The sequence below is a fragment of the Myotis myotis genome, unplaced genomic scaffold (genome assembly GCF_014108235.1).
Source record: "Myotis myotis isolate mMyoMyo1 unplaced genomic scaffold, mMyoMyo1.p scaffold_m19_p_19, whole genome shotgun sequence".
Taxonomy (NCBI): domain Eukaryota; kingdom Metazoa; phylum Chordata; class Mammalia; order Chiroptera; family Vespertilionidae; genus Myotis; species Myotis myotis.
In genome coordinates, this window is record NW_023416323.1 from 24,361,789 (window position 1) to 24,379,088 (window position 17,300).

The 17,300-nt window shown below is 38.0% G+C and overlaps 1 protein-coding gene across 1 annotated transcript in view; it reads right to left on the minus strand.

The window, feature by feature from the left end:
* The window catches only part of CNTNAP4 (contactin associated protein family member 4), a 245,985-nt gene that overhangs the window by 18,607 nt on the left and 210,078 nt on the right, over nucleotides 1-17,300 (minus strand). The window contains exons 16-19 of the mRNA XM_036346911.1: nucleotides 16,562-16,732; nucleotides 15,466-15,684; nucleotides 3,331-3,570; nucleotides 954-1,178 (exon numbers count right to left, since the gene is read on the minus strand). Coding sequence (XP_036202804.1) covers nucleotides 954-1,178; nucleotides 3,331-3,570; nucleotides 15,466-15,684; nucleotides 16,562-16,732 — 855 coding nt within the window. The remainder of the gene's footprint in view (nucleotides 1-953; nucleotides 1,179-3,330; nucleotides 3,571-15,465; nucleotides 15,685-16,561; nucleotides 16,733-17,300) is intronic.

Below are 17,300 nucleotides of genomic sequence, written 5' to 3' on the forward strand. Positions count from 1 at the left end.
CGCCAAGTGGTCATGGTCTAAATTTTGGGATGAAATTAGAGTAAAATAAATGGTTTTAAGCCAAACTTACTATTTATAGTACTCAACTGCCTGTAACGATGTCAATTTACTGCACAGAATATCTTCCGATTTAACAAAGAAAATGTCCTAACATATAGATAAGCTTTAAGCTCAAAATGTATACAGTGAAGGCAAACATACCTATTAAACAATATTTTTACATTATTTTTACTTTGGCCTTCAGTGCCCATGGGCCATGTTTGATTTAATTGAAATGCTATATTCACGTTTGTAAATGTGTTTATTTTCCTCATGCCGAGAATGTATTTATGACATTTTTATCTTTAATCAGGATAAAGGGAAGAAAAAAAATAACAGTAAGTAGTCTCTGTGACAAGGTTTCTGTAGGAATCACACATCCTAACCCACACGCCATTACCCTGCATCAAGGCACCAGCACTGTCCATGACTATTTTATTGCCTATAATTAGAATCAACAAATTATTTTGTGGACATTTTCTTATACACAATACTAGTTTGTCAGCATTCCTCCAAAATTTTGTATTTTGATTTGAAGGAAATATTTGTTATGTGCAGAGTGACATCTTATTTCAAAATCAACCACAACACTGATGCTGATATTCATATGGAATAGCAAAGAGCTTCTAGCAATAATAAAATATAATAAATATTTTATATAATAAAGTATAATTCATATGGGCTATGTATACTTATCAAAATTATAAGGGGATAAAGGCATCTTAATTCCTTTCAATAATCCTTTTAGATTGAATTTATGGGACAGTAGTGAAAATACAAAATTGAATACAAAAGACAGGCACATTTTTTCTTCCTGTTTGTAGTCTGAGAAGCAAGAATACGAGAATGATCCGTATTATTACTGATGTAATGCTCTAACTCAATTTTCTCTCTCTCATCTAAAAAGCACTCACCATTTTTGGCAATGATGACTGAAAGATACTCTTTATAAAAGGAGCTCACATAGAGCAGTGAGCTGGGTGTCCGTGTTGTTCGGAAGCTAAATTTGATCATTTCTCGGCGCAGCTTTAGATCACCATGAAATGAAGCAGCGTGGGAGCTGGAATTTTTACTTAAGGGATAATTTTCTTGAAAATGGTAAACCACGGATGAGCCGGATCCAAAATATGCAGCAATCTCTGAAATGATATATACATCTCATATTAAAAATTAAGACCAAGGATCTTGTTTCAGTGATATTAACTGATATTTTTAATCAAAAATAACAAATTAAATAAATATAAGAAATACCCTCGAACCAGAATTAAATAACACTATAGATTAACAGAGCTTTCACAATGGTCACTGAAATGGCTTTATGTTAAAATTATATGTAATTAATCCACTAGTTAATCTCATCATTGAAAGCTTAATGCTCCCCCCCCCCCAAGTATAAACATAAACCAGGCTTCTTGACTTTCATCTCCCTTCCCATCCATTTTATTATGTAACTTTTAAGCCCACCTATCATTTTATAGCCAGAATACATTAGCCCTCCTATATCAGGGAGAAAGGAAGACTGAGGCATTCTATGACCTTCCAGGATCAGCAGGCAGAATGTTCCTTTCTGTCTAAAGACTTTCTCCTACTCACTGTGCACTCAAAAGTCTACCATAATAGGAGAAATGGGCATTTGTGTAGCAGAGATGCATATAGGAACTACCCAGCCTCGTTTAAATCATTGTGCCCAGGCAGAGTATTTTATTCCCGTGAGAATAATATCTCAGATTCACACACACATGCACACGCACTCCCACGCCAAATACACACGCATAAAATGAAGAGGATAGTGGGAAAGACAGTGAGTGTCGCATCTAGAACCTGTTCCTATCCATTACTATGCAGTCCCAGTTGTTGGATCTGAGTTGTGGATGATACGTACTGTTAATATATCAACGTTTCCACTCCCACGGAACTTCAGGAGGTCTTTCGTTTATTACTTTTATTATCTATTATATACTTTTTTATATTCAGTATAATATGTGGATACAGAATTCCTGATTGCATTTAACAATATGAAACAGAAATCATTTTGATTCAGGAAATGAAGACATGTTCCAGTGACCAAGCAGTCTTATTTCTAACTTTAAATATGAAAAGTCTCCTAAAATGGCAGCAGCAGTGTGAGATTTATGACTACAGGTGGACTTCAAAATAATAACTCATTCCTGAGAAAAAGGAGATAACGTGCAGAGTGCGTTTTTGACAACTTTTCATTAAATAATCCCCAATGCTTTCGTAGTAAATTGGAGGTGGCTTCAATTTGGAGCCTGTTGTTGTTAGTCTCCTTTCAGAAAAGGTCCACTAAGCCAGAAAATTTAAATAAAGCAGCAGAATTGAACTGGACAACAGTTTTCTATGAGAAACTATGAAAGTATAACAAATGTTTGCATATTCAGAGACGCCTGTCCAAAACACTTAATACTACCTCAGTTCTTTTTCCTTCCATGATGTAGGCCAGTGAACAAGACCAGCTGACAACTATTTCACTATTTTACTTCACAACCAGATACTTGGCACATTACAGAGCAAAATGCCCATATTTTGTTACACAACAATATATAAGGAAAAATGTATTTATATTCTTAGAGAAATATCTGTTTGGAAAAAGCAAAAAACAAAACAAAAAAACCCAACAACGTGTCCTAGATTTTCCTGCATTGTTGGCTATCTTCATAAAAAATAACAATAATTACCCTGGCCTGTTTTCTCAGTGGTTAGAGCTTTGGCCCAGGGACCGAAAGGGTCACAGGTTCGATTCCTAATCAAGGGCATGTGCCTCGGCTGAAAGTTCCCTGACCCTGGTAAGGGTTAATGTGTAAGGCAACCAACTGATGTGTCCCTCTCATGTTGATGTCTCTCCTTTCCTCCCTCCTTCCCTCTCTTCCCTCCCACTCTCTCTAGAAATCAATGGAAAAAAATATCCTAGGGTGAGGATTAGAAATATAAAATAAAAATAACAATAATACCCTTAATAATTTTACAATAGAGAACTGTCCCAAGGGACAGGTTGTTGATAACCATAATAACAGCACTAATATTAGATAGAAAAAAAATCAGATTGAGCACTTAACACTTTAAGACATCATCAATAAACACTTTTTAAGAATTAAGGCAATCCTAAGAAATAAAGTGTGGGGAGCAAAAAAAAATATTTTGCAAAAATAACAAAATAACAAAACAAAAAAAAAGAAATGGATTTCGTTTATGTTTCAAATAACAACACAGACAATAACAGACGTTTATTCATATTGGATACGTTTTCCTCTTAGGTACCCATGTCATCCTTACCATCTGAGCAGAAAGGCCCTGAATATGCAGAGAAGGTGCAGTCACAAGAGAATCCACTGGGCTTCTCTCTGCAATTCCCTCCGTTGCGACACAGCTTCCCGTAGCTGCTGCAATGCCCCCGACAGCCGGGCTCCACTCCGGGAGTCACTCTGGCCCTGTCCTCCAGGTCCAGGGCCTGCCCGTTCAGCTGCAGGGCCCGGAGGCATCCCAGAAAGCCCCTCTGCCTGGTGGCCGTTCCACCTGAAAGGGAGATACTGCAGATGGAAACACGGTCCTAGATGTCTTACTCAGGATTTAAAGACCAAGCAAAACTGAGGCCTCCCAGAGAACTGCAGAAATTTGAAGAGCAAAAATATAATTTTGGAAGTACAATTTGAGAAAAAACATTAAAAGACTTGAAAAAGACAAAACATTAATTCAATTTTTTCTAAAAGATGAATTTGTTACATATTTTTTTCTAAAAAGTATTTATTAAACTCTAAATTGAGGAGGTTTTTAAAAATTAGTTCTTATGTAGAAAGTAATATATTTTTGCAATTTTAAATAAGAACATATTTGTGGGTAAGTGTGGTTTGTCCTCATATTGAAAACTGATCCTGATGCTGGTACAGTTGTAACTTAGTGGGAATTACAATGAAACCTTGAGTCCTCCTAACTTGACCACATTGATGTGGTCTGTTAGTTTGAGTTTTTTTTTTTGGTTGAATTTTTTCAAAATGTTGGTCCAGCATTCATTGTCTTAAGCTTGGAAAGACTCAACAAAATTGGGAAGAGGACTGCTGAAGAAACACAGTGGTATAACATCCTATATAATAATACGCAATATTAGGCTAATATGCAAATTGTCCCCTCAACCAGGAGTTTGACCAGGGGATGGGGCTGGCCAGCCAACTGCCTGCGGACCCTCCCCCTGGCCAGCTCCGCCCCTGATTGCCCTCCCCAACCGATCAGGGGCGGCACAGGCCGGCCAACCTCCCGCATCCCCTCCCACCCGTGCACAGATTCGTGCACCGGGCCTCTAGTTAATTAAATAATATACAATAATATGCACTTATCAAGTCACCTTTGGAGAAATTTAAAATGTTTGGATATTCTACACAGAGCTTCTCAAACTTTAGAGACTATGCGAATACATGTAAAGGCTTTATTGAAACACAGATTCAGGAGCTCACCCTAAGAAATACTGATTCTGTGAGTCAGAAACAGGGCAGTTAATACATGTTCAACAATCCTCAGAGGTGAAGCTTCCTCAGACAAACACTTGTCCTCCACATTTAAAGCACTACCTAATAAGAACGTAAGCTCTAAGGGGACTTTCACATAAATCTGTGTCCAGAAATATCATTAATGAATGCTCAGAACTTGAAGTGGCATAATAATGCCCTAATCTGAATTATTCGGGTGATTCTACCAAAAGGAACTTAGATGGTCACAGAACCTTTAAAAAGAAGCTTTGTCTTTGAACAGATGGTGCTGCCTCACCCAGGACCTCATACCTGCTCTGCACCTACCTGTGTACATGTGCACTGCCTCCCCTCCTGGTTCACTTAGCTTAAAGCCTCCTTATTCTCAGAGATTTCAGGGTTTTTTGTATGTCATAAACAAAAGTTGGCCAGAAGGATGCTAAATAAATATTTCTCACCATCTACCAGGCTTTATATTTTACTAATTTATGCCATATATTGTCAGTGTCCCTTCATTAGAGAGAGTATTCAATAAGGGTTGCAGAATAGTGCCCAGACCATAACAGCTGTGCAATAGCCATTGGTAATAACTAATTCATTAGCCATTGACATTAATAATAACTAATACTCAATTTATTATTACTAATTAATTAATACAATTTTAAATTAAACCAGATTATACCTCAGGACTGGGACACGGGGGCCTCTTGTTTCAAAGTTTGAAGAGAAGAACGCTTTTGTTGCACAGGGATGTTTGGGTCCCAGACTATGACTAAGGATAAAACTCAATGACTAGAGAATAAATTCATTCTTTAATCTTGGATAATGAAATACCATGAAGTGGAAAGCAAAAGAACTCTTGAGAATTCTGGACTCATGCACTAATACTCTCTATAATTCAGATTCATAGACATAATGGTCTCTATTCAAACTACTGTATTTAAATTTTTCTGTATTCAAATGGCTTCAGTTGACATAATTTGTGCTTCTTCAATGAAAATACAGATGTCTTCAGGGTGTGGGTCATATTTTTCTATTTCTCAATCCAGATGCAGTGTGGTACGCATCTGGATGCACCCCAACTCCAGTTTATGTGGGTGTGGCAGGAAGGAAAGGACTAACTTCCTCCCAGTTTCAGAATAGCTGACAGTCTTCTTGTTTCATTTGGCTTACATGTACTCAATCTCCTGCCATTCTGGTAGTCTCTCTTCTGCCGTATTCTCAGGACTCGTTCCCTTCCACATCAAAGCTGCTCCTCACCTTGGCTTCAGACCTCCCTACTCTCCCATCTGCTAACAACTCAGTAAGAATGTCTAGTGCTCAGAGTTAAGCCTCTGACACATGTTTTTGGCATCCTTGCTGGAGTTTTCTTTCCTGGGTCAGGCAGCCCACAGCCTTGGCTTTACCTTTAGCCCCGGGTTCTTTGGAGGAAGGCCAGCTCTTGTGAAGTCTGCATTAGAGGCATGCTCCTGGTAGATTCACTCACTTCATGTTATAGCGTGGTAGGTCATGGTATACAGTTTGTAGTATATAGTAATGTTACATCCTGGTCTGTTAGGCATGTGTCACTCTAAACATCCAGGCTGTCTGACTTAGGTGGTTATTTCATTCTGCCAAGGACGTAATGATAAGGAAATAACTTGGAGTCCAACAACTGAATACAATCCATTTTCAACTGTCCCAACTGGTCTATTCTTTTTTATTTTCTTTTGTTTTGGTTCAGATGATCAGACTCTAAAGGCATAGAGGAGTCCAGGGCCAACCCTATGGGCAGAGCTGAGTGATTTTAAAATAAACACATTTAGTCGGAGGCAGAAATGGGACCAGAAGCTACAGGTGGTCTTTTGTTACAAGGAAGCCTCTTTCTTCTCCACAAAAAGAAAACATGATCAAACAAGAAAAGTTCCATTTTCTTCTACTTCTCAGATCACTTTCAGTTTGAATGGCATTTCAAAAATGTAAGTTTTAGTTAGCAGCTCTTTGCTAGGCACAGTGTCGGGCACTGGAGGTTCAGAGTTATATGCAAATGATTTTGCTCTCAAAGAGCTCACAGTCTAGTCTAGATTTAGGCAGGTAAACACACAATTACCCCATGATGTTATGGGTAGAAATAAATAACAGGTGGAGAAGGTCAGAAAAAAATGCTTAAATAGTATTTGTAACCTTGAGAAAAAAAATCAATACTCAGCTTAGTAAACAGGACCTCTTAACTCTGTATTTTTAAAGAGTTCATGTTTACCCAGTTACATAGTTTTAAACTACCTTTTTAAATCATCAAAAAAGTAATGTATAATTAAATATAAACCTATGTGTCACACATGTATTGAAGAGTTTTACCTTACCATTAGGTATCAAGTTAATATCTTATTTTAAGATGTAACTATTCTGGAAAACATAGGTATTGTAAATAGGATTAGGCTTAAAAGCTTAATTAAAGATTCCAATGTATGGCCAATGAAAATGAGTTACAGTTTGATTAATTGATTCTGGATATTTCTGCTGAGCTATTATGTTTGGAACTGTCTTCCAATTAATTTTCTATCAATTTACCTGCCATACTACATCAGATATAATGAATTCCGGAACTTCCCAAACACTGAGTATTCTGTGAGACAAATGCCTAACCTTTCCATGTGAATGAATGCAACCGAGTTTGTTCACTTACACAACTACTGGGGCCTGGCACCTAAATAGGTGTGCTGGGTGCTGAGCAGGGACTGAGCCCAATCCCTTTATCACGTTCATTATTTTCAGGAAGTTAGTCCAAGTGACAGATGCTATTGTCAAAGAGAACAAGCTGACTCTTTCCTTATGCCAATTTTCCACAACTTTTTGCGGCAGGAAGACCTTTAATTTTTAATGGAAAATTATTTATGTGCTGTGCTTGGATATAATGAGGATTAATTGGGAACCGCTGCATAATTTGCCCAAGGGCCTTAGAGGCAGAAAGAAATCAAGATCACACACTGCTCTTTAAAATCCAAAGTCATGAAAGCTTGTCCGGCAGAGAACAGGAGCTCTCCCTGCCCACAGCAGAGACCTGACCACAGGTCAGCGAGGGGCAGGGAAGTGACAGGCCATGTGGGCTGGGCGTTGAGTCGGGGATGGAAGGAAATAGTGGTATATCACGCATTGGATCACCACTCCAGTCCTGCCCAGCCATCCGGGGGGAAGACAGCCTTGCAGATAGGACCGTACTAGTTCACATAGAGGTAACAGATTGGAAGCCCAGCTATGATTCTGCTATACAGTGTTCCTCACTGAGCAAAGCCCTGGGAGGGCTGGGAAGAGGAAGGCTCTTCTCATGTTCAAGGAACCATCGTGGTTGAAAGAGGCAGCTGGGATAAGCAACCCAGTAATTCCACTCTTGAAGGTGGTAGGAGAACCTTCAGGCACTTTTCCCTAAACCAAAGTCAGTGGTAAGAACATGTCCTCATAGGAGCAGCAGCGGGGCAGTTGGTCTGTTTAGACTTCTCACATGACAGCCACAGCAGCTCTCTTTGACCATAAGTAAGGCCCGTTCTAAAGATATGAACTATTGGTGCTATCAGTCATACTCTCTGATATCAAGAGAGCCCATCTCAATTCTGGAACAATCACTCAGATCTGTTCACTGGGCATGGAAAAGTACACTGGGAGCATCTGCGGCTAAATATGAAAAAGATATCTGAAGGAAGGGAGATGATAATTGGACTAAGTGATATGATTACAATAAAGAAAAAGGTGACTTCTATGCACTGCACTTTGGTACTGAGGCAACATATTTACTACAAAAGAAAGTCAGCCTGAAATAAAAATCATTCAAAGTTATCTGGCATTCTCTTCCTGCAACTGTACTTTAGCCTACCAAAACCAAACTGAGCATAAAAAGAAAAAATCTAGAATATATTATAATTAAGAAGGTGGAGGAGGGTAGGTGGGTTGGAGATGTTCAACTAAGAAACTTGTATGTACACATGCTTAACCCATGGACACAGACAATAGGATGGTGAAAGCCTGGGGCTGGGGGCAGGGCGGGCTGGAGGGGGTCAATGGGGGAAAAAGGGGACATATATAATACTTTCAACAATAAAGATTTAAAAGAATGTCTGTTCCTCCAAAGACACCATTAACAATATGAAAACACAATCCATAGAGATAAAGAAAAGATATTTGGAATAAATTTATCTAAATGGGAATCATCTAAAACATATAAAGAATATTTTAAAGACAATCCTGTAGAAAATGGGCAACAGATCTGAACAGCCATTTCACAGAGGAGGCTTTCCAAGGAGAGATTTATCAGCGTCTCCTAATACTTAACATAGGCAGATCTTACAACCCAGTGATTCCACTCTTAGATATACAGCCAATAGAAATACAAGTATATGTTCACTGAACGACCAGTAAAAGACATATTGGTAATATCCAACTTTGAAAGTGCACAGATGCCCATCACAGTAAATGAATATGTCTTTGTGCCTGCACTGCCAGTGTCTCAGAAGATCCCCGGTGATACTAATGTGCACTTAAGACTGAGAACCAACCTTCGAAGACTTCAACATTAAAACTTCCGAATGGCATTTAGAAACTGCTTGCTTTAGATCAGGGGAAGGGAACCTTTTTTCTGCCCAGGGCCATTTAGATATTTGTAACATATTTCACGGGCCATACAAAATGATCAAGGTAAAAATTATCCTGCTATATTTGGTCAAACATTAAATTAACTCACCTCTAATGCCTTGGCAGGGCCAGACCAAATGATTACGTGGGCCTTCTAAGGCCCGTGGGCCAGACATTCCCCACCCCCCCTCTAAATACTCAATAAACATTTGGAGATTTGATGCAATTCAAATGCAGTACAAATGACTTCTGAGTCTATTTCAGGAGTCCTTTCTTCTCCTTCAGGGCCTAGTCACAAAGTATTGAAGTGGACCTTGTCCCACTTAAAAACCTGTCAGGAAAAGCATTTAGATGGCAAACAAAAATTGCAGAGCTGGTTGAATGAAAATCAATTCAAGGCTAATTTAAGAAGCTTCTAAGAAAAATGCTGAGTTTACAAACCAAAATAGAAAATGACCACTGTCACATTTCAGCTTTAAAAATGATTGATTCTTTTCCCTCCATCACTTCTGTGGCTGGAGAATGTTTGTGAGCATAAGGGAACTTAAGCAGTGACTCTGGACATTGAGCCCTCAGAGTTAACAAGTTCAAGGGCATACGTTTTACACACCAATTAGCTTCATGTTGCTGAACTTAGTTTTTAGGGTAATGAATAAGCACCTCTGAATAGAACTATTTAAGATATGTCATAAATCACACACATACAAAACAGGACAAAGTGAAAGAATGTGAAAGGTTGGTATAGACCCAATGTCATAATTAAGAGCAAGGATAGAGAAAGATGGCCTACAAATAAAGGGCGATTATCATTTTTATTACGAAAAGTAACATGTTCATTGAGGTTATTTGGGGAAGAGGAGATGTTCATTCATGGAGCTCTTTGTTTCTAATCTATCACATTACATTAATGTTAACTTTTCTCACTTTTTATGCAAGAATTTTTGTTCATTATGTTATTGCTCCACTTTGCATAACTTACTACAGTAGAGATTAGTTGAAGCTAATAGCTCTAATATTAGAAATACAGGGGTTGTTAACATCCTTCTGTTTTATAATCCCTTGGTATATAGGCCAATACTAGTTGAGTCTCTGAAACTATTTATAATTTACTTACTCCTATTTCTATCACCATATATAATCGTTGCCCAGCTGAATTACGTTTTAAATCATGCTTTCTATTTATTTTTAGTGATTTTACTCAGAAGTTGAAGCATTAGCCTTGCCTCAGAGTTTCACTCTGAGATGTGACTACACTTTCTGACTGGTCTTTAGGGAAGAGAGTGGAACAAGCAATGGAGAAAATGCCCTCGGTTCTCTCATGTTATCCCATTGCAGAAATCACTTCTGAGGGACTGCGGAAATTTTAAGCTGAAAAAATGTAATGTCAATTGCCGGGAGCCGGTCCATCCTTGCTGTTTCAAAGGACCTGGCATATATGGCATACTGTTCTTAATATGTTTGCTCACCTTCTTGGCACTATGTGTTTTAACCAAGGTCTCCTCTCTGAGAAAGGTTTTCCCCAGGTAGGGATTTTCCCCTGAAGTTAGGGAGGGAATAAAACCCCTCAACTAAGTGCCAGGCGGGTAATTAATCACTTTAACTATGAACAATCATGCTTAAGCTACATAATCTTTACTCCCTGGAATGGAGATAAGAAACACCCTAACCTTTGTAATAGAGATTGATAGGATTGAATCAACTGGTATAAATACAGATGTAACAAGACAGCAAGAGACAGAACTTAGAACACAGAACTTAGAACACAGAACTTAGAAGACAGAACCAAGAAAAAACAGAACCAAGAGGCACAGAACTTACACACAGAACCTAGAGAAGAACCTAGAGACAGAACATGGCAAAAGATCCTGGACAGAAATTGGCCTCAGAACCTAGAGACAGAACCTAGCGAGAGAACATGGCAAAAGATCCTGGACTGAACCTGACTACAGAAATTGGCAAGAGAACCTGACTAGAACCTGGTGACTGAACCTGGCTGGAGAACCTGGACAGAACCTGGCTGGAGAACCTAGCGAGGGAACATGGCTACAGAACCTGGCTGGAGAACCTGGAGAACCTAGCAAGAGAACATGGACACAGAACCTGGCTGGAGATCCTAACCAGAACTTCACTGGAGATCCTGACCAGAACTTGGCTAGAGAACCTCGCTATGATGATCATCTGAACGCCCTCTCCGTGTCATTCCTTCTTTGCTGACTCCGTCCACACCTTTGGGGACCCCTGGACCTGCTGGGGTTGGACCCCGGCAGTCAATAAATATTATCAACACAGGCCTGGCTATAATAGCACAATGAGATGGAGAATATAATTTGAATAAAAATAACATATATTCAAATATCCACAGTGTTTTATACGTACATAAAATGTTTACCACAGTATCTAAAGCAAACATTTCTACATTATCAAAAGTTCTACTATTTCCTATTTTTACTTGATATTTGAAATATTTTACAATTGTTTTTCAGTTTTCTGATAAATTTGTTTACAAACCAGAAGGTGCATTTTTGGTATAAGCTACTAAATGTGAGGATGATAAAAAATGTATTTGAGACTAACACTAACAGAGTCTTTCAATTTTGTCCTCCATGTATAAAGATTGTGTTTCCATGTAATTTAAAACATTATTACTATCATTATTATTATTATTATTATTATCCTCATCATTGGTGTCTTGGATTTAAAACCATTTTTGGGAGAAAAAAAGTTATGCTGAAAACTACAGACTTAACTCTTTGCAATTACATGTACTCACTCATTTATCCCAGTATCCAAATACAAATGATAGTTGTTATGCACACTTGAAAATACTGATGAGATGTAATTATTTTTAAGATGGACAGGGTGTACTAAAAATTAAACTTTTGAACTTGTAAGTAAGGGAAAAGAAATTACCCTTTAAAATTATAACCAAAAAACTAATTATATTGGAATAAAGCAGACTCCCAGGCACACAATGAGTCACTGGGTCTGAGAGCAGACTTAAGGCTCATCTATTTGAAGGTATTAATATGTGGGGAAACAGTTTCCATGATAAGTCCCTTCTATTTCTGACATGTATTGGCACAGAACATATGAAGAAAGATGCCCTGATTTCCTGGTGAGAGTGTGATTAGGGGATGGGTGAGATCTCACTGAAGGAGAGAAAGGAGGTGAAGGCCAGATACGTTTTCTGGGCTGTGAAGCAGGTATTTTCAGCCTGACTATGGTGTGATTTGTAGTATATAATCTAGATTGTGGATCCAGGGACAGTTTTAATCATTCTACAAAATAAGATAAAGGAAGAAACGAGGAAAAGGTAACTTTAGGTGAAATGAAAAACAAAGAAATGATGGAAAGAACCCAGAGCCCTACAAAGCAGTGTCTTGTCCCTGGACATGAGCTGGGGACATTGTGAACAATAACAGCAATAGCCATGTCATCAGCAAGCTGTGTGCATTGACATTTAAAATGTCCTGAGTCTATCTGTCCATCTCCACTTAAGCCTACGCACCATTATCCCTCACAAGGACTACTTCTATAGTCTGCTCTAACCTCCTCCCTCCACCCATATTCCTCACATCAGCAAGAGAGAGTGTGGAAAATGTAAATCAGATCATGCCATGCCTCTAACCCCTCAAAATAAAATCCAAATTTCTCAACAATGCCCTACAGCTCAACATTGCTTCCACCTCATTCGGGACCACTCTTTTCCTCCTGTTGTTTCTCTCCTTGCTACTCTACTACCTAAAGTTCACTGCCATCACTGTGAGCATTTTCCCTTCCTGGAATTCTCTTCCGTTAGATACCCACAGGGCTCCTTTTTCTGCTTCCCTTCAAATGTAAGGTCCTCAGAGAGAATTCCCCTGACCACCTCACTTGAAATAGAACCTGCCAACCCAAATCATTGCCTGACTCCTTATTCTGCTTTTTATTGTATTTGTCATAAGTAATTACACACACACACACACACACACATATACACACACATACACATATGTATATATTGTTTTATTTTGTCTTATATTTTTCTCTTTCATTGGCTGTCTCTTGTGTCCTGCACTGAAATACACACTCAGGAGGCAGGGAACTACTTTTTGGTCTTAGTAAGTGTGTCATTAAATTAGCTATAATTCTTAATGATTTTTTACTAGTTTTTCACCTACTTTGCACTAATTTGGTATAAACTTTTAAAGTATAATTTAACTTCCATTGATTCTTCCTACAGAGAAAAAGTATTTTCATCTACAAAAATATTTTAAAATTCTGATTTGATGAATAGTAATTTTATAAATTGATATTTTGTCTTATAAGTATTGTTTTATTTACTTGGTTGGGACCCTTTCCTAAGAAAGTGGTCCACTCCTGTGGTGGAGGAAGATGTAAACAAGACCTGCATGTGGCCTCTAGACCAGCCGTCACCAACTGGTGGTCTGTGGACCACTGGTGGTCCGTGAGGTCTGAAAGACTGGCAACTGATGCTCTAGACAGCCAATGATCTTGTATCTGCCTACAGCTGCAAGTGTTTTTCAAAAAGTAATCCTTTTTAAAATAACATCACATTAACCATTTTAGTTTAGTCAATTACTTGTGATTAAGGAGAAGGGAGTTGTATAAATAGATTTTTATTAATAGTAGATGTAACTTTTTTTTCTGAGATTTCTCTTTCTGCCTTTTCTTTTTAATTTTCAATGACTTTGACTTAAACATAACAAACATGTCAGTTTTTAAAACTTTTAAGTAACACAGTCATCCTGGGGCTTAACATATATGGGAATTCAAAAGCCTACCGATTGCTTCCATAAAGATGAAAGCTCTTAGATCCTTATTAAAATTATAACACATGATTGATAGTAAAAGACTCAAGTCTGCTCTAATCCAGTTTTCTGATACCACAATAGTACTTCTATCCATTACACCTACCTGAAATCAAGCTAAGGCCAGGATTCCTATCAGATACAATATATAGTGATTCCATTTCTCCGAAGTTAAAATTCATACCAAGGATAAAAGTTCATGCACTGGCAAACTGCAGCAGATTTCTCTGAAAGATCTGAGGACTGTTTTAGCCTTTTCAATTTTCAAGAATAGGAAGGCTATTTCCTAGATCCTGACAGATTTTAAATTGCCATACTTTTACCTGTGGCCATCTCTCATTTTTTGTAATTCAAGAAATATCTATGTCAACTTCCTGACTGGGCTTCTAGCATGTTATTAAAAGAAAACATATGTCCTTCTTCTCATGTATTCTTTATTATTTCCATACTCTTAAATAAATCAATCAAGTGGCCACAAGATCATGATTAGATTGTCCATTACAGTGTCTTACTCATTAAATATTTATTGAGTGAAAGAAGGAATGATAGAAACAATGAGTACATAAATGTACTAGAAATCTCAAATAGATCTTACTCAAAAAAAAAAAAAGATATAAACTTCACCCTCCTCAGTGAAAGGGAGTTAGTAAAACAAGATTGTTAAGCAATAGATGATGTCATGGGGAATCCCATGAATTATGTTCTAAAACAAAACTCTTAAAAATGCTTGAAATATAATTTCTGATCCTTTATAATTTATCCTGATTTACAGTGTTACTGTGTCCTCACATATATTAAAATATAGGAAAAGTGATCAAATAAGAGAGAATCCCTTAAACTTTATGGTAAGTCCTGTAAAGTAATTGGCAAAGATGCAAAATAAAACCAACACAATCAGAAGGATTCCACTAGTAGGTCTGTAAGTACCCAACAAATGTATTTAGGAAATAAAGGAACATTTGAATATAAATATGAAGTAAGTAATAAGAAAATATCCAAAATATGGACAAAATGAGAGATACCATCAGATTAAGTGGGGAAACCGGTCAAGCATGGATTTTATATGCTTCTTCCCTACTTTTTTTTCTGCTACTGGCCTATTTTTGATGAAAAGTCACTGGTTGGCATTGCTTGAAATTACAAGGAGGGTTCCTGGACTCTCCTAGGAACAGAGATAACCATCACCAATATCATACTAAATGCACTAATGTTAAAACAAGTCCTGGAACAAATCACAAAACCTGTAATATTAAGAATGCAGGTTCAAGAATTAGTCGCAGGCAAATCTGAATATCATGTATTAGGTGGATTTCTGAAGGCAAGTCACTTCAACCCCCTTCCTCTCTCAGTGATCTCATTTATAAAATAGGGTAACACCCATTTCACAGGTTGGATATAAGGAATAGATGGAACACCTAGCACAGTTTGGAACACAGGTTCTCAATCATTATTTTTATAGTTGGTATTGTTTTATGTTGGCTCATCTCTGCGCTCACATCATACAGCTAAATGGCACACTGCCTAGAAGCAGCACTTACCCACAAAGAGCTGGCTGTTCAGCTGCAAAAGGACATGGCCATCAGCGGGAGCAGGCTGGGTCTCTGGTGGGAGCTGATCCACTTGAATGGATGCCTCTTTCATGTTCCTTTCAACTCTAACGTGGTGCCACTGGTTGTCGTTGAAGTGAGTGGGGGACTGCACCGAGACTTCAGAGGGCCCGTTCCCCACATCAAATGAAAAAGTCACTACTGCCGGAGCTGGGAATGTCAGACACGAAGATTGGCCAAGTCAGAGAGCCCAGTCGTCAACATACTCAGGAATAGCACATAGCACAGTATGAAAATGATAATTTGAATTTTATGGGAGAACCCAAGGACAGTGGCAAAGAATAGATGTGGAATGAGGCAGTAAAATACATTTTTAATTTGGGGAAGAAAAAAACAAATTTTAAGAAATTCATCCTCAAAGTGAATATTTTAGATTGATAAAAATTAGTTATTTATCCAGGGCAAGAAAACTAAGTAGCATTTTATAAAATAACTAGAGGCCCAATGCACGAAATTTGTGCAAGAGTAGGCCTTCCTTCCCCCGGCTGCCAGCACCGGCTTCCCTCTAGCACCCAGGACCTGGACTTCCCTCTGCAGGCAGGCACCCAGGACCCGGGCTTCCCTCGCAGCCCTGGCTTCATCCGAAAGGTCGTCCAGTCTAATTAGCATATTATGCTATTATTACTATAGATAATTTTACAGTGATTCAAAGTTTGTATAAATTTTAAAGCATGCAATATACATCTGATATCAAGATAATAATAACAGTCTAAGAGGAGAGCAAAATAATATGACTGGGCAATTTAATTAATGTTTTTATTTACTAAGAATTTAGTGTTTTTTAAAAAAATTATTTCAATTTAAGATGTGTCTTAAATGGTTCTAGAGAATACAATGATTTCCCCTATCACAAGTTAAATACTAAATTATTTCTTACAGAAAGAGTAACTTAATTTCAAAGAACTTTTTCGAAGGGACACAAGGAAGAGATTCAGTAGATAAAGTAGAAACATGATTCTTCAAACATTAGTTGAAGGATTTGCTAGTAAACAGAATACCACAGACTTCTCTGGAAAAGGAGACTTACAGCGTAGCTCTATCCGTATGAAGTCAGTAATCCCCAGGTTCTCTAAAAACACCCCGGAGGAAGCCGTGGTCTTAAAAAAGAAAGACACGTCTGCACTGAGTTCTCCGTGGAAAGTGGGGAAATGAAGGTATGAAGCCTCGGTATTGAAGGAAGCTGAATTCCAAAATAACCCTGGTTTAAAAAACAGGGAAAATATTAAGAAGAAAACAAATCAGGACATAAAATGAATGACACATCACATTTTTAGCATTTTTGCTATTAAAACATATAGTGTGGTAAAGGCCTAGGGGGGATCAATGGAGGAAAATGGGACATCTGTAGGACTTTCAACAGTAAAGGTAAATTTTAAAAAATATTGTTAATTCATACAAACCTGCTTTTCTTTTCTTTTTTTCCTATTAACTATATAGTATATAAGTCGTGAGCATGATTAGACATTTTACCAGTACAAGGGTTGCAATTCTGACTCCTTCCAACACAGGAGAGGAGAAATGGTCTGCACGTTACATTTGCTCTAAGAGACACATCCTCAGCCTAATTACCATCCTCTCCCAAAGTGATATAAGGGCCTGCCAAACATTAATTAATAGACTTAATTTTTTTGTAACTTGATACTTTAAACACCTCCATTACTCTGGATAACAGAAGCCTTAAAGAAGCTCAGGGTGTTTTTGTGCTAACACTTCTAGCATACACACTTCACAGAGCCACACTTGCAGTGAGCTGCTTTCACTAATGG